At 38.1% G+C, this 26721-nt stretch overlaps 1 protein-coding gene across 2 annotated transcripts in view; it reads left to right on the top strand.

Moving 5' to 3' along the window:
- PEX1 (peroxisomal biogenesis factor 1) overlaps positions 1 to 24804 on the top strand; it is a 98736-nt gene extending 73932 nt beyond the window's left edge. For both annotated transcript variants that reach the window (XM_082846766.1, XM_082846765.1), the window contains 4 exons: positions 199 to 429; positions 1523 to 1717; positions 1993 to 2123; positions 24290 to 24804. In XM_082846766.1, the coding sequence (XP_082702892.1) occupies positions 199 to 429; positions 1523 to 1717; positions 1993 to 2123; positions 24290 to 24374 (642 nt within the window). In that variant the 3' untranslated portion in view covers positions 24375 to 24804. The remainder of the gene's footprint in view (positions 1 to 198; positions 430 to 1522; positions 1718 to 1992; positions 2124 to 24289) is intronic.
- Positions 24805 to 26721: the final 1917 nt, after the last annotated feature.

Here is a 26721-nt window from a genome sequence, read left to right on the forward strand (position 1 = left end):
CATATGTTCTTTCCTTATTTTAATAGTTAAAATTTTGTGATGTGACTCAGAACCATTAGAGAATCAATAAGAGCTTTTGTAAAAAAATGCCTCAAGTTTCCTTGTACTGGTCTATTAGAATGCTGTCTCTGTGTGGTTTATTTTTGAATTGTGGACTATTTAGAGCTTTACAACTGGTTGTCCTTTTGTGTGTTTTAGGATGGAGGTTCCAGCTCTGATAGTGACCTGAGTCTGTCTTCAATGGTTTTTCTTAACCACAGCAGTGGCTCTGATGATTCAGCTGGAGATGGAGAATGTGGCTTAGAGCAGTCCCTTGTTTCTCTAGAGATGTCTGAGGTGCTTCCAGATGAATCAAAATTCAATATGTACCGGCTCTACTTTGGAAGCTCTTATGAATCAGAACTTGGAAACGGAACCTCTTCTGATTTGGTACCTTGTGCAGTCACTGTACAATTCTGAAATAGACAGCTGTATGTTGGTGTAATTTATGTCCTAACTAGCCCCACATGTTCTTTCTGGTTGGTTTGTCCTTCAGTAAAACAGTCTTTTCTTACACTAACCATTTTCACTCCATGTTAAGACAGAGCTGGCAGTAAGGGGAGCCGAAGTAGCCAGTGGTTGTGATTACCCTTTGGTTTCTTTCAGGTTTTTCTCCCTTCATTAGTGGCTTTAAAACATCTTTAGTAGCAGATTCATTTTGTATTAAACTTAAATTCTGTTATTGTAGAACAGTTGAGGATAATGAGAAATTTGGTACAATAATGTCAAAAATTCTAACAACCAAATGTTATTTATTGGTAATACTTCTGGTGGAAAATATAAGCACAGTGAAAAACTTAGTAGTAGTAATGTTTCAACAAGGAAAATGTTTAGATTAAATTTGGGCAATATCATTGTTTTTCTAAACTAAAATAGCATTTGACACATATCTCAGAAAATTAACAGTGGTTCACTGTTGCTTTAGTGGTTAACATTTTTACAAATATTTAGTAATTTGGGGGTAAGTTTCCTTTATTAGGTTTTTTAAAATATAACCCATTTTTATTCTCAGGAATAGTAAGCTGTTTTAATTCTAGTCTTTGTTTTCTGTTTCTTAACTTACATGTAGAAATGTCCCAGAACCTTAGTATATACCCTATCATTAGGGCATTTGTGGTGGATTTAATAACAAAGCATTATAAAAACCTTGTATGATTGGCAGTTTTCACTCTGTGGTGGTTCAACAACATAGGTATGGATGAACCTTTATAGAATATGAACGTATTTTAAACTTAATTTCAGTTAATTTCAGTTAATTAAATTCAGTTAATTTCAGTTAATTAAAATGTAAGCTTAATTTCAGTTAATTAAATTTAATTAAAATTAAGCTTAATTTCAGTTAATTAAAATGTAAGCTTACCCATGTTAAAGTTTTATTGCTTAAAGTTCATAATTCTTTGATAAATAATTTTTTGCTCTTTTTCCCTCCCTCCCTCTCTCCCCTTCTCCCTTCCTTCTCTCATTATTATGCTTAACAACGAAGAGCTCACAATGCCTGTCAGCACCAAGCTCCATGACTCGGGATTTTCCTGGAGTTCCTGGGAAAGATCAGTCCTCACAACCCCCAGTCTTCAGAACAGCCTCACAAGAGGGTTATCAAGAGCTCACACAGGAACAAAGAGATCAACTGCGGGCAGATATCAGTATTATCAAAGGCAGATACCAAAGCCAAATTGGAGTATGGCTTTTTCCTCTTCATTATAATTGTAAAACTTTTTAAAAATTGTTTTTCCTTTTTGATATGTATTTTTTGATTGGTAAATGAGCTCTCTTTATAAAAAAGGGACTGAAACACATCAATCAGTCAAATGATTATGTGCTAACAATTTTTAGTAATCTTATGAGAAAGGGAATGTATAGTCTCCTAAGAAAACTGGCAAAAAGAAATAACACTTGGACTTCCTTTTCCATCATGTCTCTAAGTTAACTTTTGTCTTTTTTTTTTTATGTAAGGAGGATGATGCCCTTAACCAACCAGGCCCCATCAGAACGAGTCTGGCTATTAGTCAGTCACATTTAATGACTGCGCTCAGTCACACAAGGCCATCCATCAGTGAAGATGACTGGAAGAACTTTGCTGAGCTGTAAGTAAAAGATTCTGATCCAGAAGTACAGATATTATTACAGGTGACAGTTACTCAAACTTCTAAAGTTCTTTTAAAATCACAAATAATACTTTGAATATTTAAAAGCAAGTCAGAACATTTGCTTAGTAGCCATGCGTTTAAATACCCCAAAACTTCAGGGATATAGAAGTCAAAAATGAATTTTCATTATAAATGAATTTTCATTATAAATAATTCAAATATAATCAGATGAATTGGTTAATGACTTGGTTTAATTTTAAAAGCGTCAAAGAAAATAAAGGAAAATCAAAAGCCCAAAATGATTCCACTATAGTTTCCAAAAATTATGAAAATATAACTGTTTTGTTTTCAAAATAATTTATATTTTATTAATCTCATTAATAATTAAAGACCATTTAAATTCACATTTATTCACTTGTAGACTGTGTTTAATATACATTTGAATTTATAGGCTTGCAGTTGTCTCACTAGTAACTTTGGAGTCTGAGACCCATAGGCTGGGAACCATTCTAGGTCAATGATTCAACTTAATTCAAGAAATGCATTCCTCTGTAATGTACAGCATGATGACTACAGTTAACAATACTGTAGTATATATTTGCAAGTTACTAAGAGAATAGATCTTAAAAATTCTTTTCACAAGAAAAAACAATGTAACTGAGTTGATGATGGATGATATCTATACTTATTGTGGTAATTCTTTCACAATATATACATATATCAAATCACTATGTTGTACACTTAAAACTAATATAACCTTATATGTCAATTATATCTCAATTTAAAGAAAGTTAAAAATGGGGAAAAAAAAGAAATGTATTCCTGGTCTTTAGAAGTTACAACTTTCTTGTTGAATTTTGCTATATTCTGGGGTATGCATGCACATACATGTACATGTATGTGTACACCGAAAGGGTAGAAAAATTTTCCCTTCCCTTCTAGATTCTTTGGTTGGTCTAATAAATAAATTGACATAAGATGGATTAACAGGAGAAAAAATAATTTTGTACATTCAAGATCTGCATAAAAATAGTAGACTAAAGTCAGTCAGGCAGTTGAGGCTTATATACTGTCCTGAGCTAAGGACAGAGATAAGGGCCTGGACTTCAAAGGGGAGGAGGGTAATTCACAGGAAAATGGGAAGAACAGGTGTTTGGTAATCAGACGTTTGTCCTGTCATGCAGATAAGTCTTTTGAGATTAAAAAAGTTATCTCTGGTAATAGCTCATTCTGGTGCAGGCCCCGTATCTAAATTCTTTTAAGGCAGTTAAGGGATAGGTAAAAAGCTTTTCTCAAGTCTGCTGGGTCTTGATTCCCTTTAAGTCAAAATAATCCACATGGCAGTTTGGGGTGGAAACTAGAATGATTCAGGATCCAGTCTAGTTTACAGGTAGAAACCCAAACGTCAAAGATAACAGCACTAGAATCTGATATCCACAAAGGTGTATTACTGAAACATGATTTCTCTCTCTACAGTGACCCCCATTTCTAACAAAGATAACCACAGTAAGACTAAACTATTTTCATTCTAGTTGCACTAAACTTGGCCTGATTATTTACATAAGTTCGACAAGAATAGTAATGGACCATATAGATGCTTTTAAATCTCCTTTCCTGGAAATTTTCATAAGGAATCTCAGATTGACCTTTGAAAGCCTCTTGAGGCTAGGAAGCCGAGCCAAGGACTTACCATCAGATTTCGCTTGCAATAGCTATGTACTGTTGACCCTTGAACAACATGGACTTGAACTGCGTGGGTCCACTTATACAGATTTTCAATAAACATATACTACAGTACTACACAATCCATGGCTGGTTGAATCTGTGGAGGCAGAACTGTGGGTACAGAGGGCTGACTATAAATATGCAGATTTTTGACTGTTTAGAGGGGGTTAGAGGGTGGAGGGGTGGGGTTGGCACCCCTAACCCCTGTGTTGTTGAAGGGTCAACTGTATTTGGGTTAATTTCTCTTTTAGAGGTCCCCAAAATAGCCTGAAGTCCTTGTACTTGCCAGGCAATAACCTTCCTTACTCACCTGGTAAGGTTACTGGGAACTCTGTAAGCAAGGTACCAGGCTGGTTTTCCAAGGAGGTCTATTGGCTCCATAAAATCAACCTTAGTTCCTTAAAACTGTCTAGTTTTTCTGTTCTATGCACATTCTCAAATAAGACATTCCAGTCAAAGCCTTGAGGATATAACCAGTGTTTCCAATTGTGTCCTGTTACGAGGAGAAAGGATTCTTATTGGACTTATGGAAATAACTGTATCCATGAAAATAAGAATACTAAGAGTTTCTGAATTCTGGAGGGATCAGGTAGGAGAAAAACATGTTTCATCTTTGTTCACAAAGGTATATTTTACCAAATTACTGATAGCTTAAGAGAAAAGAACAAGGTTTCCTTAAATCTGGAAAAACAAAACATAGCAGTGTTTCAAACAAAGTCATAAAAATTATAATGATCCTCAGTAGTTCATTCAGTCCCATGTAGTTAATTTTTATGGATCTTTTGTTAGTTTTATGAAGCCATCAGTTTCCCCATTAGAGTTCTGCAAATTCTTACCTAATTCAGTGGTATAAATTGAAAATTATCAGCAACCTGTTCTTGTTAGAGTCCTTTCCATGAGTCTCATTGAAGATGAAGCACTTTTGCAGGAACACTTTTACAATAATGATAAACGACAAGAGACTTAAAAATGTCCATGGTTAAAGATCTGATGAAACTTCATTATAATGCATTTGATAAGGAAATTTGGTTATTTCTATGACAGTATTTTAAGACAACTGGAATTATGGTTGATAATATTACATATCAGATATTTAGGAATTTTATAGTTTCTATAAGACATTAATAACATCCATATAATAACATATCCATATAAATATAACTTTTAGTATTATGTCAGTGTTTCCCATGTAATTTAATATATCGAGTAATCCTAATTTATATCTCTCTTTTTATTAGGGGAGAGAGAGAACAAATCTTATGAGACGTTCCAGGGGCCCTCTGGAAAATCCCAGAGTTAAAGGTCAAAAAGCCTTATTTAGAATTTGATTTTGGAGAGAGATGTCAAAAATACTTGGTTTTAAAACACCATACTATCATAGGTCACTGTTAAACAATATTATTCACTTAACCAAAGCAACAATTAAAGACTTTGCAGGCAAATACAGAAAGTTAGTTACACAGTTGTAAAACAAACAAACAAAAAGCACCTTAGACAAGAGCATTTTCTTAAGCAGTCAGACATGAGGCATAGGAAGTTATTTTTCTTTGTTTTCTAGGCAGACTACTTAAAAGGTAAAGAAAAACCTTTCACAGTCTTATCAATAGCAGACCAGTAGTCCAAAAAAACTTTGTCCTGAAAGAGAAGTTTTAATATCAGTAGTGTACTTACATAAAACTAAAACTTATTTTTTAGAACCCTTATAATAAATTCCTTCCATTTTAGCCAGCTTGACAAAGTAAAAGTCTCTCTCCAATGTTCCATACCCATTTAGTTTGTCCTTTATTCTCTTTCCCATTCTGAAACAATCAGAATAGAGTTGCATACAGTTGTTTTCCTTATTATTTCTCAGTTTTAATTATATAAATTAGAATTCTTAACACTTAAACCTTAATTTCTAGTGATTGTGAACTGTTACACCAGCATTCTGTAGACTAGCAAATTAATGCATACATTTCATAATCTCTAAAAGGATACACTTTAACAGTACAGTTCTTCAGTGTAGAATAGGACACATTTATTTATACATCCAAGTATTTTTAGTTCCTGTGTAGTAAGAAGCCAAAAGTAAATAAATGTTCAATAATTAATGTTTCAGTATTTTATTTAGAAATGATCAAGATATCCAAAGAAATTTCATCACTTACCAAAACTCTAAGGGTATAAGTTACCAAAGAGATTCTGGAAACTATTTAAGTAGACATATCATAAAACTTAATTACTGTTGAGAAGTTCACTTAAGAACTAGTTAAGTCTTAATCATATTTAGATTACTTATGAAAATTTCATGAGACATTAAAACAGCCACCATGGCAAATTTTGTAACAGATACATACTTAAACTAGCTTTTATTTATTGAAAATTATCCCAGATCACATAAACTTGAGAAGAATTTGGATTGGTTTGTATTATGTTTCTGAGAGTTTAGAAATACTAAATTTGATGAGTGCTTTTTTTCTTTAAGCCAATTAAATAGATTTTACAAATTAATTTTGGCAATATTCATCCAGAGGTAGAAAAGTATCACATATACATAACATATCCATAGACGTAACAAACACACACAGACAAACAGACCCTGTAGCTTCCATCCCAAAATTTTCGCCATGGAAGTTTTTATAGCAGTCTATTTTCTAAAAGCCTCTTCCCCTCAACTCCTTTTTTTTCCCCAGTCTCAGGTGATTATAGGCAGTACCTTAGCTATCTCCTGGGTGTTTACATTTCAAAGACATGATAAGATTTACATCTTCAAGGGACAGAGGAAGAATGCAAGTTTTCTCATAGGATTTTTTTTTTTTAAGTATAGTTGATTTACAGTATTAAATTAGCTTTAGGCGTACAACATAGTGATTCAGTATTTATAGATTATACTCCATTTAAAATTACAAAGTAATGGCTGTATTTCCCTGTGCTGTACAATCTATCCTTGTTGCTTATTTTATACATAGTAGTTTGTACCTCTTAATCCCCAGCTCCTGCCTTGCTCCTCCCTCCTTCCCTCTATCGACTGGTAACCACTAGTTTGTTCTCTATATCTGTGAGTCCATTACTGTTTTGTTTCATACATTCATTTGTTTTATTTTTTAGATTCCAAAATAAGTGATAACAGAGTATTTGTCTTTTCTGACTTACTTCACTGAGCATAATATTCTCTAGGTCCATCTATGTTGTGGCAAATGGCAGTATTTCATTCTTCTTTAAGGACTGAGTAGCATTCCACTGTGTATACATACTACACCTTCTTAAGCCAGTTGTTCGTTGATTGACACTTAATGTTGCTTCCATAACTCGGCAATTCTAAATAATGCTGCTTTGAACATTAGGATGCATGTATCTTTTTGAATTACTGTTTGTTTTCCTTGGATATATACCCAGGAATGGAATTGCTGGATCTTAAGGTAGTTCTATAATTTCAGTTTTTTGAGGCACCTCCATTTTGTTTTGTTTTTTTTTTAAACATCTTTATTGGAGTATAATTGCTTTACAATGGTGTGTTAGTTTCTGCTGTATAACAAAGTGAATCAGCTATACATATACATATATCCCCATATCTCCTCCCTCTTGTGTCTCCCTCCCTATCTGACCCCTCCAGGTGGACATAAAGCACCGAGCTGATCTCCGTGTGCTATGTGGCTGCTTCCCACTAGCTAGCTGTTTTACATTTGGTAGTGTATATATGTCCATGCCATTCTCTCACTTTGTCCCAGCTTACCCTTCCCCCTCCCTATGTCCTCAAGTTCATTCTCTACATCTGTGTCTTTATTCCTGTCCTGCCCCTAGGTTCTTCAGAACCTTTTTTTTTTTTTTTTTTAAGATTCCATATATATGTGTTAGTGTACGGTATTTGTTTTTCTCTTTCTGACTTCACTCTGTATGACAGACTCTAGGTCCATCCACCTCACAACAAGTAACTCAATTTTGTTTCTTTTTATGGCTGAGTAATATTCCATTGTATATATGTGCCACATCTTTATCCAGTCATCTGTTGATGGACATTTAGGTTGCTTCCATGTCCTGGCTATTGTAAATAGAGCTGCAGTGAACATTGTGGTACATGACTCTTTGAATTATGGTTTTCTCAGGGTATATGCCCAGTAGTGGGATTGCTGGGTTGCATACTGTTATCTATAGTGGTTGCACAAATGTTCATTTATACCAATACTGTATGACAGTCCCCTTTTCTCCACATCCTTGCCATTATTTGTTATTTATAATCTTTTTGATGATGGCCATTCTGACAGGTGTGAGGTGATATCTCAATTTGGTTTTGATTTGCATTTCTCTGATAATTAGAGATGTTGATCATCTTGTGTGTTGGCCATCTGTATGTCTTCTTTGGAAAAATGTCTATTCAGATCCTCTGCCCATTTTTTACTCAGGTTGTTTTTTTGATATTGACTTGTATGAACACTTTATATATTTTGGATATCAATCCCTTATTGGTCACATCATTTGCAAATATTTTCTCCCAGTCAGTAGGTTATCTCTTTGTGTTGCTGATTGTTTCCTTTTCCTGGGAGTTTTAAGGTATATTTCTTTATTATCAGAAGTCTAGGGTAACTGCTATTTAAAATTTCCTATCTATCTTTTTAGAACAGTTCTCTTCTAACATCCTGATCTTTTACAGTAGCTGCAAGCATTTTGAAATGAATAGGAGAGGTTTGGGGATTGGTAAAGTGAGATGAACTTTTGAATTGTTTCTAGAGCCACATTTCTGGTTTTGCAGACTCTAATTTGTAAAATAAGGACAGTCTTTTATTTCCTCAAAGAACTGGGTTGCAGCCTGAATGCAATCAAGGGGCTGACCCACCTATCCAACTATGGGAGGATTTTTAATTATGATGGAAATCAAAAGATTACTATAAGAGCCTACAACATGCTGCCTACAAGAGACCTACTTTAGGGCAAAGGACACACATGAATTGAAAGTAAGGGGATGGAGAATTAGCTCAAGACAATGAAGTAGAAGGATGTGAGCTCACCCTCTTCCTACGAAAACACCAAAAGTCACAACCAACTGGTGAACAACCATTGACAAAAAAACGCTGGAACTTACTGAAAAAGATACCCTACATCCAGAGACAAAGAAACCACAGTGAGACAGTGGGAAGGGTGCAACCGCAATAAAATCAAATCCCATACCTGATGAGTGGGTGACCCACAAACTGGAAAACAGTTATTCCAAGAAGTTATCCCACAGGAGTGAATGTTTTGAGCCCCATGTCAGGCTTCCTAGCATGGGGGTCTGGCAACAGGAGGAGGAGTCCCCAGAGAATCTGGTTTTGAAGGCCAGCAGGGTTTGATCATAGGATTACCACAGGACTGGGGGAAACAAACTCCACTCTTGGAGGGCACACACAGTCTTGTGTGTACCAGGACTCAGGAAAAAAAGTAGTGACCTACTGTTTTTAGTGACTGGGCCAGACCTACCTGCTAGTATTGGAGGATCTCCTGCAGAGTTGGGGGGGCAGCTGTGGCTCACTGAGGGAACAAAGACACTGGCAGCAGCAGTTCTGGGAAGTACTCATTGGTCTGAGACCTCCCAGAGGCCACTGTTAGCCCCACCATACAGCCTGTAGGCTCCACTGCTGGGATGCCTCAGGCCAAACAACCAACAGGGTGGGAACACAGCCCCACCCATCAGCAGACAAGGGGCTTATTAAAGTCTCCCTGAGCACAGCCCTACCCAACAGAGGGACAAAACCCAGTCCCACTCACCAAGGGGCAGGAACCAGCCCCTCCCATCAGGAAGCCTGCACAAACCTCTTAGACAGCCTCAACCACCAGAGGGCAGACAGCAGAAGAACTAAAATCCTGCAGCCTGTGGAACAGAAACCACAGTCACAGGGAGTTAGTCAAAATCAGATGGAAGAGGAATATGTCCCAGATGAAGGAACAAGATGAAACCCAGAAGACCAAAGTGAAGGGAAGATAGCCAACCTACTGGAAAAGGAATTCAGAATAGTAACGGGGAAGATGATCCAAGATCTCGGAAAAAGAATGGAGGCAAGGATCGAGAAGGTACAAGAAATGTTTAACAAAGACCTAGAAGAACAAAGATGAACGATACAATAACTGAAATGAAAAATATACTAGATGGAATCAATAGCAGAATAAATGAGACAGAAGAATGGATAAGTTACCTGGAAGACAGAACGGTGGAAATCACTGCCACAGAGCAGAATAAAGAATGAAAAGAAATTAAGACAGCCAAAGAGACCTCTGGGAAAACATTAAAGGCACCAACATTAGCATTATAGGGGGTCCCAGAAGGAGAAGAGAGAAAGGACCTGAGAAAATATTTGAAGAGACAATAGCTGAAAACTTCCCTAACATGGGAAAGATAACAGTTATCCAAGTCCAGGAAGCACAGAGAGTCCCAGGCAGTATAAACCTGAGGAGGAACATGCCAAGACACATAGTAATCAAATTGACAAAAATTAAAGAGAAAGAAAAACTATTAAAAGCAATAAGGGAAAAATGAAAAACAGCATACAAGGGAACTCCCGTAAGGTTATCAGCTGATTTCTCAGCAGAAACTGCAGGCCAGAAGGGAGTGACACGATATATTTAAAGTGAAGAAAGGGAAGAACCTGCAACCAAGAACATTCTACCAAGCAAGGCTCTCATTCAGATTTGACAAAGAAACTTCTCTAGGCGGGAAAGAGACCAGAAACATAAAACAACTTTGTACATATATATATTGCTATATCAAAACCTTGTGGGAACAGCAAACCCCCAAACTACAATAGATACACACACGAAAAAGAAAGCAACCCAAACACAACACTAAAGATGGTTATCAAACCACAAGAGAACAAAAGAGGAAGGGAAGAAAAAAGACATAGAAAACCAAACCAAAACAAGACAATGGCAATAGGAACATACATATCTTTAATTGCCTTAAATGTAAATGGAGTAAATGCTTGAACCAAAAGACGTAGACTGACTGAATGGATACAAAACCAAAACCCATATATATGCTGTCTACAAGAGACCCACTTCATCCCTAGGGACACATACAAACTGAAAGTGAGGGAATGGAAAAAGGTATTCCATGCAAATGGAAATCAAAAGAAAGCTGGAGCAGCAATACTAATATCAAACAAAATAAACTATGAAATAAAGACTGTTACAAGAGACAAAGGACATAATGATCAAGGGGTCAATCCAAAAACATATAACAATTGTAAATATATATGCACCCAGTGTAGGAGCACCTCAATATATAAGGCAAATACTAAAAGCCATAAACAGAGAAATTAACAGTAACACAGTAATAGTGGGGAACTTTAACAACCCACTTTCATCAATGGACAGATCATCCAGACACAAAATCAATAAGGAAACACAGGCCTTAAATGACACAGAGACCAGATGGACTTAATTGATACTTATAGACCATTCCATTCAGTAGTAGCAGAATACACATTTTTCTCATGTGCACGTGGAACATTCTCCAGGAGTGACCACATGCTGGGCCACAAAGTGAACCTCTGTAAATTTAAGGAAGTTGAAATCATATCAAGCATCTTTTCAGACCACAATACTATGAGATTAGAAGTCAATTACAAGAAAATGTAATGTAAAATGTAAAAAACAAACATGTGGAGGCTAAACAATATGCTATGAACAACGAATGGATCGCTGAAGAAATCAAAGAGGAAATCAAAAAATACCTACAGACAAAAGCACAATGAAAAGCAACTGTACCCCAATAAAGATGTTAAAAAAAAAAAAAAAGCACAATGACCCAATACCTATGGGATGCAGCAAAGGCAGTTCTAAGATGGAAGTTTATAGCAATACAGTCTTACCTCAGGAAACAAAAAAATCACAAACAACCTAACCTTACACCTAAAGCAACTAGAGAAAGAAGAACAAACAAAACCTGAAGTTAGTAGAAGGAAAGAAATCATAAAAGATCAGAGCAGAAATAAATGAAATAGAAAGAAAACAATAGCAAAGATCAATGAAACTAACAGCTGGTTCTTTGAAAAGATAAACAAAATTGATAAACCTTTAGCCAGACTCATCAAGAAAAAAAGAAGAGGACTCAAATCAATAAAATTAGAAATGAAAAAGGAGAAGTTACAGTGGACACAGAAATACAAAGGATCATGAGAGACTACTACAAGGAACTGTATGCCAATAAAATGGACAAACTGGAAGAAATGGACAAATTCTTAGAAAGGTACAATCTCCCAAGACTGAAACAGGAAGAAATGGAAAATATAAACAGACCATTCACAAGTCATGAAATTGAAACTGTGATTAAAAAACTCCAAACAAGCGAAAGTCCAGGACCAGATGGCTTCACAGGCGAATTCTGTCAATCATTTAGAGAGAAGTTAACACCTGTCCTTCTGAAACTGTTCCAGAAGATTGCAAAGGAAGGAAAACTCTCAAACTCATTCTGTGAGGCCACCATCACCCTGATACCAAAACCATACAGAGACCACAAAAAAAATTACAGACCAGTATCGCTGATGAACACAGACACAAAAATCCTCAACAAAATATTAGCAAGCAAATCCAACAATACATTAAAAGGACACACCATGAGCAAATGGGATTTATCCCAGGGGTGCAAGGATTTTTCAGTATCCGCAAATCAATCACTGTAATACACCACATTAACAAATTGAAAGGTAAAAACCATGTGATCATCTCAGTAGATGCAGAAAAAGCTTTTGACAAAATTCAACACCCACTTATGGTAAAAACTCTACAGAAAGTGGGCACAGAGGGAACATACCTCAACATACTGAAGGCCATATATGACAAACCCACAGCAAAACATCATACTCAACAGTGAAAAGCTGAAAGCATTTCCTCTAAGATCAGGAACAAGACAAGGATGTCCACTCTCACTGCTTCTATTCAACATAGTTTTGGAAGTCCTATATACAGCAACCAGAGAAGAAAAAGAAATAAAAGGAATCCAAATTGGAAAAGAACAAGTAAAAAAGTCACTGTTTGTTGATGACATGATACTATACATAGAAAACCCTAAAGGCACTACCAGAAAACTACTAGAGCCCATCAGTGAATTTGGTAAATTTGCAGGTTACAAAATTAATACACAGAAATCTGTTGCATTTCCTTTTTTTAAAATTTTAAATAGAAGGGTGACTACAATTGTTTTTTTATATATATTTATTTATTTATTTGGCTGTGTCAGGTCTTAATTGTGGCACATGGGATCTTTCGTTGCAGTGCGCAGTCTTCCCTCTAGTTGTGGTGCGTGGGCTGTTATGGTGCACAGGCTCTGTAGTTGTGGCACATGAGCTCTCAAGTTGTGGCACATGGGTTAGTTGTCCTGTGGCATGTGGGATCTTAGTTCCCCAACCAGGAATCGAAATAGTGTCCCCTGCATTTTAAGACAGATTCTTTTATTTTTTTTGTATGTATGTATGTATTTATTTATGGCTGTGTTGGGTCTCTGTTGCTGTGTGCTGGCTTTCTCTAATTGTGGCGAGCAGGGGCTACTCTTTGTTGTGGTGTGCGGGCTTCTTATTGCAGTGGCTTCTCTTGTTGCGGAGCACAGGCTCTAGGTGCATGGGCTTCAGTAATTGTGGCATGCGGGCTCAGTAGTTGTGGCTTGCAGGCTGTAGCACGCAGGCTCAGTAGTTGTGGTTCATGGGCTTCATTGCTCCGCGGCATGTGGGATTTCCTGAACCAAGGATTGAACCCGTGTCCCCTGCATTGTCAGGCAGATTCTTAACCACTGCGCCACCAGGGAAGTCCCTATATTGCATTTCTATACTCTTTTGAATTTCTGATCTTTTGTTGTTAAACAATCCCATTTACCATCGCATCAAAAAGAATAAAATACCTAGAAATAAAACTACCTAAGGAGACAAAAGACCTTTACTCTGAAAACTATAAGACACTGATGAAAGAAGTCAAAGATGAAACAAACAGATGGGAAGATATACCATGTTCTTGGATTGGAAGAATCAATATTGTCAAAATGACCGTTCTACCCAAGGCAATCTACAGATTCAGTGCAATCCCTATCAAACTACCAATGCCTTTTTTCTCAGAACTAGAACAAAAAGTCTTAAAATTTGTACGGAGGTACAAAAGACCGCGAATAACCAAAGCAATCTTAAGAAAAATGAAGCTGGAAGAATCAGGCTCCCTGACTTCAGACTCTGCTACAAAGCTACAATCATCAAAACATTTTGGTACTGGCACTAAAACAGACATATAGATCAACAGAACAGGATAGAAAGCCCAGAAATAAACCCATGCACCTATGGTCAATTAATCTACTATAAAGGGGGCAAGACTATATGGTGGAGGAAAGACAGTCTCTTCAATAAATGCTGCTGGGAAAACTGGACAGCTACATGTAAAAGAATGAAATTAGAGCACTCCCTGACACCATACACAAAAGTAAACTCAAAATGGATTAAAGACCTAAATGTAAGACCAGACACTATAAATCTCTTAGAGGAAAACATAGGCAGAACACTCTATGACATAAATCACTGCAATATCTTTTTCAGTCTGTCTCCCAGAGTAATGGAAATAAAAACAAAAATAAACAAGTGGGACCTAATTAAACTCAAAAGCTTTTGCAAAGCAAAGGAAACCATAAGCAAAATGAAAAGACAACCCACAGAATGGGACCAACAAGGGATTAGTCTCCAAAATTTACTAACAGCTCATATGGCTTAATATCATCAAAACAAACAACAATCAAAAATTGGGCAGAAGACCTAAATAGACATTTCTCCAGTGAAGACAAAGAGATGGCCAAGAGGCACATGAAAAGATGTTCAACATCGCTAATTATTACAGAAATGCAAATCAAAACTACAATGAGGTATCACCTAACACCAGTCAAAATGGCTGTCATCAGCAAATCTACAAACAAATGCTGGAGAACGTGTGGAGAAAAGGGAACCCTCTTACACTGTTGGTGGGAATGTAAATTGATAACAACCACTATGGAGAACAGTATGGAGGTTCCTTAAAAAACTATAAATAGAACTACCATAGGACCCAGTAATCCCACTACTGGGCATATATCTGGAGAAAAACATGGTCTGAAAGAGCACCTGCACCCCAATGTCCATTGCAGCACTATTTACAATAGCCAAGACATGGAAACAACCTAAATGTCCATCGACAGATGAATGGATAGAGAAGTGTTACATATATACGATGGAATATTACTCAGCCATAAAAAATGAAATAATGGCATTTGCAACAACATGGATGGACCTAGAGATTGTCATACTGAGTGAAGTAAGACAGAAAGACAAATATTATATTGCTTTTATGTGGAATCTAAGAAAAATGATACAAATGAAAGGGGATGGAAAAAGTTATTTCATGCAAACAAATGACAAGGAAACGGTTCACAATACTCACATCAGACAAAATGGACTTTAAAACAAGGCTATAAAGAAAGATAAGGAAGGACACTAATGATAAAAAGATCAATACAAGGAGAGGATATTACGCTTGTCAACCTATATGCACCTAATATAGGAGCACCCAAATACATAAAACAAACACTAACAGATATAAAGGGAGAAACTGACAGGAACAGAGTAAATAGTAGGAGGCTTTAGTACCCCACTCATGTCAGTGGACAGATCTTCGAGACAAAATATCAGTAAAGGAACAGAGACCCTAAATGATATAATAGAACATTTAGACTTAGTTGGTATCTTCAGGATATAACAAAAAAAAAAACCCAAAATACACATTCTTTTCAAACGCACACAGAATATTCTCTAGGGATGACCACATACTGGGGCACAAAACAAGTCTCTACAAATTTAAGAATATAGAAATTACTTCAAGTGACTTTTCTGGTCATAATGGCATGAAACTAGAAGTCTACCACAGAAAAAGAAACAAGAAAAAAAAATTACATGCAGAATAAACAATATGCTACTAAAAACCAAAGGGTCAACAATGAAATCAAAGAAGAAATTAAATACTTTGAGGCAAATGACAAGAAAACACAACCATACAAAACCAGTGGGATGCAGCAAAAGCAGTTCTTAGAGGGAAGTTCTTAGCGATACAGGCTTCTTTAAGAAACGAGAGGGGGCAGCTTCAAGATGGCTAAAGAGTAAGATGCGGAAATCACCTACCTCCCTACAGATACATCAGAAATACATCTACATGTGGAACTGCTCCTATAGAACACCTACTGAATGCTGGCAGAAGACCTCAGACCTCCCAAAAGGCAAGAAACAAGAAAAATCTCACATAAACAACTTAACCCACCACCTAAAAGAATTAGAAAAAGAACAAACAAAACCTAAAGTCATCAGAAGGAAGGAGATAGTAAAGATAAGAGGGGAAATAAATAAGATGGAGATTTTAAAAAACAATAGAAAAAAATCAATAAGACCAAGAGCTGGTTCTTCGAAAGCGTAAACAAAATTGACAAACCTCTGTCCAGGCTTACCAAGAAGAAAAGAGAGAAGACCCAAATAAACAAAATAAGAAATGAAAGAGAAGAAATCATAGCTGATACCACAGAAATACAAAAAAAAATAAGAGAACACTATGAACAATTATATGCCAACAAACATGACAACCTAGAAGAAATGAACAAATTTTTAGAAACATACAGCACACCAAAACTGAATCAAGAAGAAACAGATAAATTGAGCAGACCAGTCACTAGAAATGAAATAGAATATGGAATTAAAAAAACCCTCCCTACAAACAAGAGTCCAGGATCAGATGGCTTCACTGGGGAATTGTACCAAACATGCAAAGAACTTATACCGATCTTTCTCAAACTCTTCCAAAAGATGTAAGAGGAAGGAACACTCCTAAAGACATTCTATGAAACCACCATCACCCTGATACCAAAACCAGACAAAGACATAACCAAAAAAGAAAATTACAGGCCAATATGTTTGATGAATATAGACACAAAAATTCTCAACAAAACATTAGCAAACTGAATCCAACAACACATTAAAAAGGTCATACACCACAACCAATTTGGATTCATCCCAGGGTCACAAGGATGGTTCAGCATATGCAAATCAATCATTGTGATATACCACATCAACAAAAGAAAGGACAGAAACTACATGATTATCTCAATAGATGAAGAAAAAATCTGATAACATTTGATAAAATTCAATGTCCATTCATGATAAAAACCCGTAAGAAAGTGGGTATAGAGGGAACATATGTCATCATAATAAAAGCTACTTATGACAAACCCAAAGCCAATATAATACTCAACAGTGAAAAGCTGAACGCCTTCCTGCTGAAATCTGGAACGTCTTAAGGCCCACTCTCACTTCTCTTCAACATAGTACTGTAAGTCCTGGCCACAGCAATCAAACAAGAAAAATAAAAGGTATTCAAATTGGTCAGGAAGCTGTAAAATTATATACAGATTACATGGTACTATATACAGAAAACACTAAAGAGTCCAGACAAAAACTACTAGAACTGATAAACAAATTCAGTGAAGTAGCAGGATACAAGATTAACATACAGAAATTGGTTACATTTCTTTACACTAACAATGAAATATCAGAAAGGGGATGTAAATAAACAATCCCTTTTAAAATCACATCAAAAAGTAAAATAAAATACTTAGGAATAAACCTGACCAAGTAGATGAAAGACATATACTGAAAACTATAAAACATTAATAAAGGAAATTAAAGAGGATTCAAAGAAATGGAAAGATATCCCACTCTCTTGGATTGGAAAAATTAATATTGTTAAAATGGCAACACTACCCAAAGCAATCTACAGATTTAATGTGATCCCTATCAAATTACCTATGACATTTGTCACGGAACTAGAACAGATAATCCAGAAATTTATATGGAACCATTAAATTGCCAAATCAATCCTGAGGAAAAAGAACAAGGCAGGATGCATAACCCTCCCAGACTTCAGACAATACTACAATGCTACAGTAATCAAAACAGTGTGGTACTGCCACAAAAACAGACATATGGATCAATGGAACAGAATAGAAAGCTCAGAAAAAACCCACACACCTATGGTCAATCTTCAACAAAGGAGGCAAGACTATACAACAGAAGAAAGACAGTGTCTTCAGCAAATGGTGCTGGGAAAGTTGGACAGCTGCATGTAAATCAATGAAGTTAGAACACTCCCTCACACCATGCACAAAAATAAACTCGAAATGGCTTAAAGACTTAAACATCAGACATGACACCATAAAACTCCTAGAAGAGAGCACAGGAAAACATTCTCTGACATAAAATATTACTACATAAATTGTAGCAATATTTTCTTAGGTCAGTCTCCCAAGGCAATAGAAATAAAAATAAACAAATGGGACCTAATCAAAACTACAAGCTTTTGCACAGCAAAGGAAATCATAAACAAAACAAAAACACAACCTATGGAATGGGAGACAATATTTGCAAATGATGTGACAGACAAGGGGTTAGTATCTAAAATATACAAATAGCTCATAGAACTCAATAACAAAAAAAACAACCCAATCGAAAAATGGGCAGACCTAAATAGACATTACTGCAAAGAAGACATACAGATGGCCAATAGGCACATGAAAAGATGCTCAATGTCACTAATTACAAAACTACAAAGAGGTACCACCTCACAGCAGTCAGAATGGCCATCATTAAAAAGTCTACAAATAGCAAATGCTGGAGAGGGTGTGGAGAAAAGGGAACCCTTTTACACTGTTGCTGGGAATTTAACTTGGTGCAGCCACTATGGAAAACAATATGGAGGTTCTTCAGAAAACTAAATATAGAGTTGCCACATCCAGCAATCCCACTCCTGGGCATATACCTGGACAAAACTATAATTTGAAAAGCTACATGCACCCCTGTGTTCACAGTAGCACTATTTACAATAGCCAAGACATGGAAACAACCTAAATGTTCATTGACAGATGAATGGATAAAGAAGTTGTGGTATATAAATACAATGGAGTATATTACTTAGCCATAAAAAAGAATGAAATAATGCCATTTGCAGCAACATGGATGGACCTAGAAATGATCAACTAAGCGAAGTCAGAAAGAGAAAGACAAATACCATATGATAGCACTTATATGTGGCATCTAAAATACGATACAAGTCAGGCTTCCCTGGTGGCACACTGGTTGAGAGTCTGCCTGCCGATGCAGGGGACACGGGTTCGTGCCCCGGTCCGGGAGGATCCCACATGCCGCGGAGAGGCTGGGCCCGTGAGCCATGGCTGCTAAGCCTGCGCGTCCGGAGCCTGTGCTCCGCAACGGGAGAGGCCACAACAGTGAGAGGCCTGCGTACCGCAAAAATAAATTAAATAAAATACGATACACATCAAAATAAACATATCTACAAAACAGAAACAGACTCACAGATAATAGAGAACAGAACTGTCATTGCCAAGAGGAAGGCGGGGTAGAGGAGAGAAGGGATGGGAGTTTGCTATTAGCAGAGGCAAAATATTTTATATAGAATGGATAAACAAGGTCCTACTGTATAGCACAGGGAACTATATTCAATATTCTGTGACAAACAGTAATAGAAAAGAATATGAAAACGAATATATATATGTATAACTGAGTCATTTTGCTGTACAGAAGAAATTAATACAACATTGTAAATCCACTATACTTCAATAAACTTTTTTAAAGAAAAGATTCCTATGTTCTGAAGCTTCAGGGTTTAATGCAGTATGCCTTTAAAATTTTTGGATAAAGCATTCAAAGGACTTCAGATGCTTTCCTTTTTTCTGCATGTATAATTCAACCTTAGATCAATTCCCCTTAGGGGGAAAAGCTTCTACTATTGCTTCTCTCAGCCCCTGAACATTGCCTTTGAGCTAGCTGATCCACTTCCTGATTATTTGTAGAAGAACCTGAAAGAAATTCTGGTCATCTGTTTACCCTGTGAGGGGGGTTTTCCCCGGGTACCATCTGTCTTGTCTGATGGCTGCACTGTAATCACAGGTGGGCAGAATACCCCTTAGCAGCCAGTCAGGGTCCCTGTGAGTGGGGTTATAGATAGCCACTAATCTTTCTAACTCCTTTAAATTCGGTAGGACGTTCTGAAAGTGCAGGTAAAAGGTCTTTATGATTTATTGGATCTGCTCCTATCCATGGGACATGAATTCTTTGCAGTGGCAGTCCAGGCTACATACACAAAGGATGCTGCCTGGCAAGGCCCGAAGGTGGCAGAGGCTGATTACAGGGCCCTGGAAAGTCAGGGGGGTTGTAAAGAACAGCAGTGCTAGCCTTACCACCCATCCTGGGTGATTCTCCTAAATTCACTTCCTGGCTTTTAGCATCCACACAAGTAAGCTGTATACCCCTTGCCTAGAAGTCAGGCCAGTGCTCTCTGTAAATCTTGTAAGGAAAGGAAAGTTAAAACAGGTAGACAGGGCCAGATTTTGAGAAGGGGGATTTACATGGAATGTGGACTTTAATTTTTCTTTTGAGTCTAATTTCTGTTCTTCCTGTTAAGGGAGTCCCCAAGGCTGGCTGTTGTACTCCTTTGTGTCCTCTTCATAATTTTGTCTTTCCATCGGTTGATGGAAAGACAGTTGTTGCTGGAAATGCAGTTGTTTAGCATGAGAGCTCACTCACTTTCTTTCTCAAAAACAGAAGTTTTTCCAATTCAAAGGATCTATTCTCTGGCCACTGACAAATATGGTCTTATATTAATCTTAATGGTGACTCAAACCCATAAGCCTCTTTATGGCTTAACCATGAACACAAGAAGTGTCCCAAAAGAGTGCAAAAGATGTAGCTTTCACAAGATCCACAAAGTTTACTCCCAGAATTAGCCAAAGAAAGCAAAAACCTTCATTGTCACAGGTAGTAAGAATGGTATAGTGAAAACGGAATTCCCACCAGAATGCGTGATTCCTCTAGTCGCAGACCTGCTCATCTCTGACACTGGGCAGGCGTTACTGGAATGGGACTTTTCCAGCACTAACAAGACAATGAAGGTTGAGACAACAAAGTCCCCTTATGGGCTGGGACACCTTAAGACAAACTTCCGAAGAACTGGCACAGTTGGACAAAAAGAATGGTGCTTGTTGCACTATTTACAATAGCCAGGACATGGAAGCAACCTACGTGTCCATCGACAGATGAATGGATAAAGAAGATGTGGCACATATATACAATGGAATATTACTCAGCCATAAAAAGAAATGAAATTGAGTTATTTGTAGTGAGGTGGATGGACCTGGAGACTGTCATACAGAGTGAAGTAAGTCAGAAAGAGAAAAATGCCGTGTGCCAGTGCATATATATGGAATCTAAAAAAGAAGAAATGTACTGATGAACCTAGTGGCAGGGCAGGAATAAAGACGTAGATATAGAGAATGGACTTGAGGACATGGGGTGGGGAGGGGGAAGCTGGGACGAAGTGAGAGAGCAGCATGGACACATATACACTACCAAATGTAAGGTAGGTAGCTAGTGGGAAGCATAGCACAGGGAGATCAGCTGGGTGCTTTGTGAACACCTAGAGGGGTGGGATAGGGAGGGTGGGAGGGAGACGCAAGAGGGAGGATATATGGGGACATATGTATGCATATGGCTGATTCACTTTGTTATACAATAGAAAAACTAACAGTATTGTGAAGCAATTATACTCCAATAAAGATCTATATATAAAAAAAAAATCATGCTGCTTGTCACTTCATGTCTCAGATCCTGAGTCTATTTGGCTGCCCACCAGTTAGAAGCTGATACTTGCATCTTCTGGCTGGCTTCTTTCTGGTTAAGTCAGAGAGAATATTTTCACTGGTCATGAAGCCAAGCTCTCAAGACAGAACAAGACGAGGGGAAACCTCACCCATTTTTTAAATATAAGGGACCCACAGCAAAGTTTGTCTAAACAGATGCAGGTCCATTAGAACTGTGAAGTCACCAGTCTGTGAGGCTGGCCGGAACAACAGGCTCAGAGGACCTATGCCTGCATTTCTACACTATGGCTTTCCTCCTTATGAAAAGTGACACAAAAACTAGAGACAAAAGAAAACAATAGGGCTTCCCTGGTGGCGCAGTGGTTGAGAGTCCGCCTGCTGATGCAGAGGACACGGGTTCGTGCCCCGGTCTGGGAAGATCCCACATGCCGCGGAGTGGCTGGGCCCGTGAGCCATGGCCGCTGAGCCTGCGCGTCCGGAGCCTGTGCTCCGCAACGGGAGAGGCTACAATGGTGAGAAGCCCACGTACCGCAAAAAAAAAAAAAAAAAAAGAAGAAAATAACCATGGAGGAATTGGATCAATAGAAAACAAAAGTACTCAGAACAGATCTTTTCCAGAGTCACTGTTCCTAAGGAACTAGTTTACACAAGTATTTTTCTCCTGCTAAATTTAGAAATGGACTGTCACCACTTCCAGGAGATTGACGTGGTAAAGATTCTTACCATCTGCTGGCTCTTGTCAGAGGTCCCAGGATCTCCCAACTGCAGCCCCAGAGCAAGTGGTGTCCAGCCAGTGGAGCCCCCCATGCGTACCAAATTGTAGGGATAGAAAAATTTTCCCTTCCTCCCTTCTAGGTTCTTTGGCTGATCTAACAATTAATTGACATAGATGTTACCAGGTGAAAAGCTAATTTCATACATACAGGAACCCCATAAGAATGAGACTCAAAGGCAGTCTCCAGTTGAGGCTTATATACTGTCCTGAGCTAAGGAAAGGGATAGGGGCCTGAGGCTTCAGAGGGGAAGAAGGCAATTTACAGCAGATGAGAAGAGCAGATGTTTGCCACGCAGATTAAAAAAAAAAGTTATCTCTGGTAATAGCTGTCTTTCTGGTGCAGGCCCCCTATCTAAATTCTTTTAGCCAGTTAAAGGAGAGGTAAAAAGCTTTTCCTGAGTCTGCTTGAAAGGTCTTGATTCCTTTCAGCTCAAAATAATCCACATGCCAAAGTGGTTCATTTTGAGGGTGGCATATTCTCTCCCCCCTTCAACATAATATGTACTCATTGCAGAAAAATCAGAAAACAGAGAAGGGGAAAAAAACCAGAAATTTCCCTTAACCCCACTACCTCCCAAAGCATACTTATTTGTATGCTTATATGTTTTCTCCTACTAAAATAAGACATTCTGCACATATTGCTATAGAGTAGCCCCCCTTTCATCCATACATACATCTTTAATATTCTTCCACATTTTAAATACGTTACTACTTTTTTATTATTTTTTTTTTGCATGTATGCGGGCCTCTCACTGTTGTGGTCTCTCCCATTGTGGAGCACAGGCTCAGCGGCCATGGCTCACGGGCCCAGCCTCTGCGGCATGTGGGATCCTCCCGGACCGGGGCACGAACCTGTGTCCCCTGCATCGGCAGGCGGACTCTCAACCACTGCGCCACCGGGGAAGCCCCATACTACTTTGTTTTTACTGTCATTTTATAATATAGATATACCATAACATCCAATTTTTGGACACTTAAGTTGAATCCACGTTTTCACTATAGGCAATGTGATAATGAACATTCTTATACCTAAATGTTTGCACATATCCTTACTTATTTCACTGGGATAGAGGTAGAATTGTTGCATCACAGTATACTCACATTTTTTAATGCTTTTGAAATCTATTGCCAAATTGTCTTACATAAATACCATACAATGTATTTTGCAACAGCAATATAATTATAGTACCAGTTTCACCTCACCCTAATGTTAAATATTGTAGTATTTCTCTAAACTTGGCCAATTTGATTGGACAAAAATTATATCTTGGGCTTCCCTGGTGGTGCAGTGGTTGAGACTCCGCCTGCCGATGCAGGGGACATGGGTTCATGCCCCGGTCTGGGAGGATCCCACATGCCGCGGAGCGGCTGGGCCCGTGAGCCATGGCCGCTGAGCCTGCGCGTCCGGAGCCTGTGCTCCGCAACGGGAGAGGCCACAACAGTGAGAGGTCTGTGTACCACAAAAAAAAAAAAAAAAGTTATATCTTAAAATTTTACATTTCTTCAGTTAAAATACAGAAGTTATGTTTTATATATTAATCATTGCCACTGGGTTTTTTTTTTTTTTTTTTCCGGTACGCGGGCCTCTCACTGCCGTGGCCTATACCGCAACGGAGCACAGGCCCCGGACGCGCAGGCTCAGCGGCCATGGCTCACGGGCCCAGCCGCTCCGCGGCATGTGGGATCCTCCCAGACCGGGGCACGAACCGTGTCCCCTGCATCGTCAGGCCGACTCTCAACCACTGCGCCACCAGGGAAGCCCCTGCCATTTGTATTTTATCTTTTCTAACTTGTCTATTCATCCCCTTTGTTCTCTTTTTCTATTAGAGTGTTCAACTTTAAAAAATTTATGTGTAACAACTTCCTTTAATTTCTTGCAAATATTTTTTTCCAGCTATTTCTCTTTTGTTTCTTAAAAAATTGTGTTTGGAAACAAACCATTGTTTTTTGTTTTATAAGTTTAGCATTTACATGTATTAAATGTTACTTTTTTTTTTTTTAAAGGTATGAAAGCTTTCAAAATCCAAAGAAGAGAAAAAATCAAAGTGGAACAGTGTTTCGACCTGGACAGAAAGTAACTCTGGCATAAAATATACTTTTGATTTTTTTGTGTGTTTATGTGTGGTGGTTTGTCCCTGTGTTGTAACAGTGAAAATGGTGTCTGTACATTTCTTTTTAATTTAACTTAATTTGTTAATCTATAAAATCAAAGATTGGTAAACCTGTGTTTATGTAATGATCAGGGTTACTTGATACTAATACTTTAGAATAAATTGGGATACTTATAAGAGATTCTGTATTTTATTACCTATATATTTAAATCCTTAATGAAGTAATATTGGCCACATAGAATAACTGATTTTTTCTCCTTTGAAGAAAAAAAGAGAATGTAATTAAATACATTTCTTAGAATTCACCGACAGTTGCATATTCAGCATCTTTCTTGCATTTGACAAGCTTTATGCTTAGCACCTTCTTGACTGTTTTGGAAATAAAATATCCAGTTATCTATCTACTGATCCAATTATCTGTTCTGATTATCTGAAAATGTGGAATTTACACACAATTTAAATAAGTTTAGTTGTTCCTTCAATCAGCAGTGAGATGACATCCCCCTAATATACTACATCCAGCTGCAAGGCCAGGAGCCTGAATGATGTCCATTCCTCCCCCAGCTCCATGATGAGTTTATCTGGATGTGCTCTGATCTATGAACTAAATTGTAAAGTCAGTCACTATCAACACAAACTATATATAGTAATGTGGTAAAGGGAAAGGAGAAAGCTAAGTAGAATATACAAATAAATGCATAAGACAGCAAAGAAAAATGTACAGGCTGTAACCATTGCCCTTTCTGCAATTAATCATGAGGCCATGGCTGATGTGTTTCATTTCTCTCTTCCATTACTTATTCCATGTTCCTCTGACTTCAGCCCTCACCTTAATGGATTAGAGGCCTTTACTAAGTGGGATGGTCTAAACCTTCATTTCCATCTGCACCTTTGGTGGCCTAAGATTGCAGATGTCTTCCATTAAATTTACCATGAACACGCAGTATTACAAGGTTCCCGTCATACTCTGTATTCACTCAGCCAATATTGTAATCCTCCCCTTTCAAACCATTGGAATCATCACTATGTTCCCCTCATAGAAGCAGTCCACCTTTGCTTCCCTCTAAACCAGCAAAGCTCAGAATCACAAGGAATGCAAGCAAAGATGTTTGAGTCACTAGGTATTAACTGAGAAGTGCCATTCTCCCTTGCACTTTGGTTTCCAGATCCTTCTATTAAAGCCATGGTCACTGGTTCACAGTATATACTATATGCACTACATCTTGCAGAAGAGGACTCTACCCTCACAGAGTTATCTCGCCAAAAGGCCAGCTGTTTCAGGGTGAGAGGTATTTACAGTAAGTCCAGGGAATTCCCTATAAAGTGAGTTTCATGATCAGAAGCAAGTGTCGTAAGGGATAGCATAACAGTGAAAGCCATCTAGTGAGTCCCTGAAAGATGGTGGTGGCAGAATTTTGGAGGACAAGGCAAATCCAATTCCAGAATGTGTCACCTTCAGGGAGGACAAATTGCTGCCTCATCTCTTTTAGGAGAGGGACAAATGTAATCAACCTTCTACCAGGCACGGGCTGGCATCCCCTGGTATGTACCTACGTGGTTATTGCTGCATACTAGTAGGCTGTCAGGATAGGTGGATGGTCAGGTGAGCTGCAGTGAGGGGAAAGCCACATTGTAGAGCACACATAGACCCCCATCCTGGCCACCATGGCCACTTTGTTCAGGAATACAGTAAACAAGTACTGGGTAGCTGGAAACAAAGGCTGATTGATATCCATAGAGAGGTCATCTAGAGCACCTCATTATTAAAAGCACTGAGCAATTTTAGCTGAGCATTCACGCAGGACACAAACATTCTCACTCTGAATCCATTTCAAGAACTCTGGCCATACCTTTCTCCCAGACCTCCTCATGGCCCCTTCTCCAATCATGCTGTTTCCAAATCTGATCATTTAGTTAAGTTACTAGCCACTGTCTATGAATCAGCATGGATTTCTATATCAGACATCTCTACCTCCTGGCAAAATGGAAGAGACAAGTTCAGAAAATCTGCTCCCTGGGATGATTTCCTGCTCTACTGGTCGTCAAGGCTATCCCCTCAGTATAGCAGAAATGCCTTCACTCTGATGCATTCACAGTGGAGTTCTGGGTCTCTGGGAAATCATGTTGATGCAGACCGAGCATCTGTTAATCCCCAGAAGGTCTGGTTATTTCTCAGGACACCTGGGAAATGGCCTGGTGAGTGGCTTTGGGTCCTTTGGGGAAGACTTAGAGGAAGGAAGATCCTTAGCAAGTATTCATGATGTTATCACAGGGCCATTTCCCTAGACACTTGACTTCTCCTGCATTCTTGGTCTGACCTAGACC

Source organism: Leucopleurus acutus, assembly GCF_964270905.1.
Source record: "Leucopleurus acutus genome assembly, chromosome: 9".
Taxonomy (NCBI): domain Eukaryota; kingdom Metazoa; phylum Chordata; class Mammalia; order Artiodactyla; family Delphinidae; genus Leucopleurus; species Leucopleurus acutus.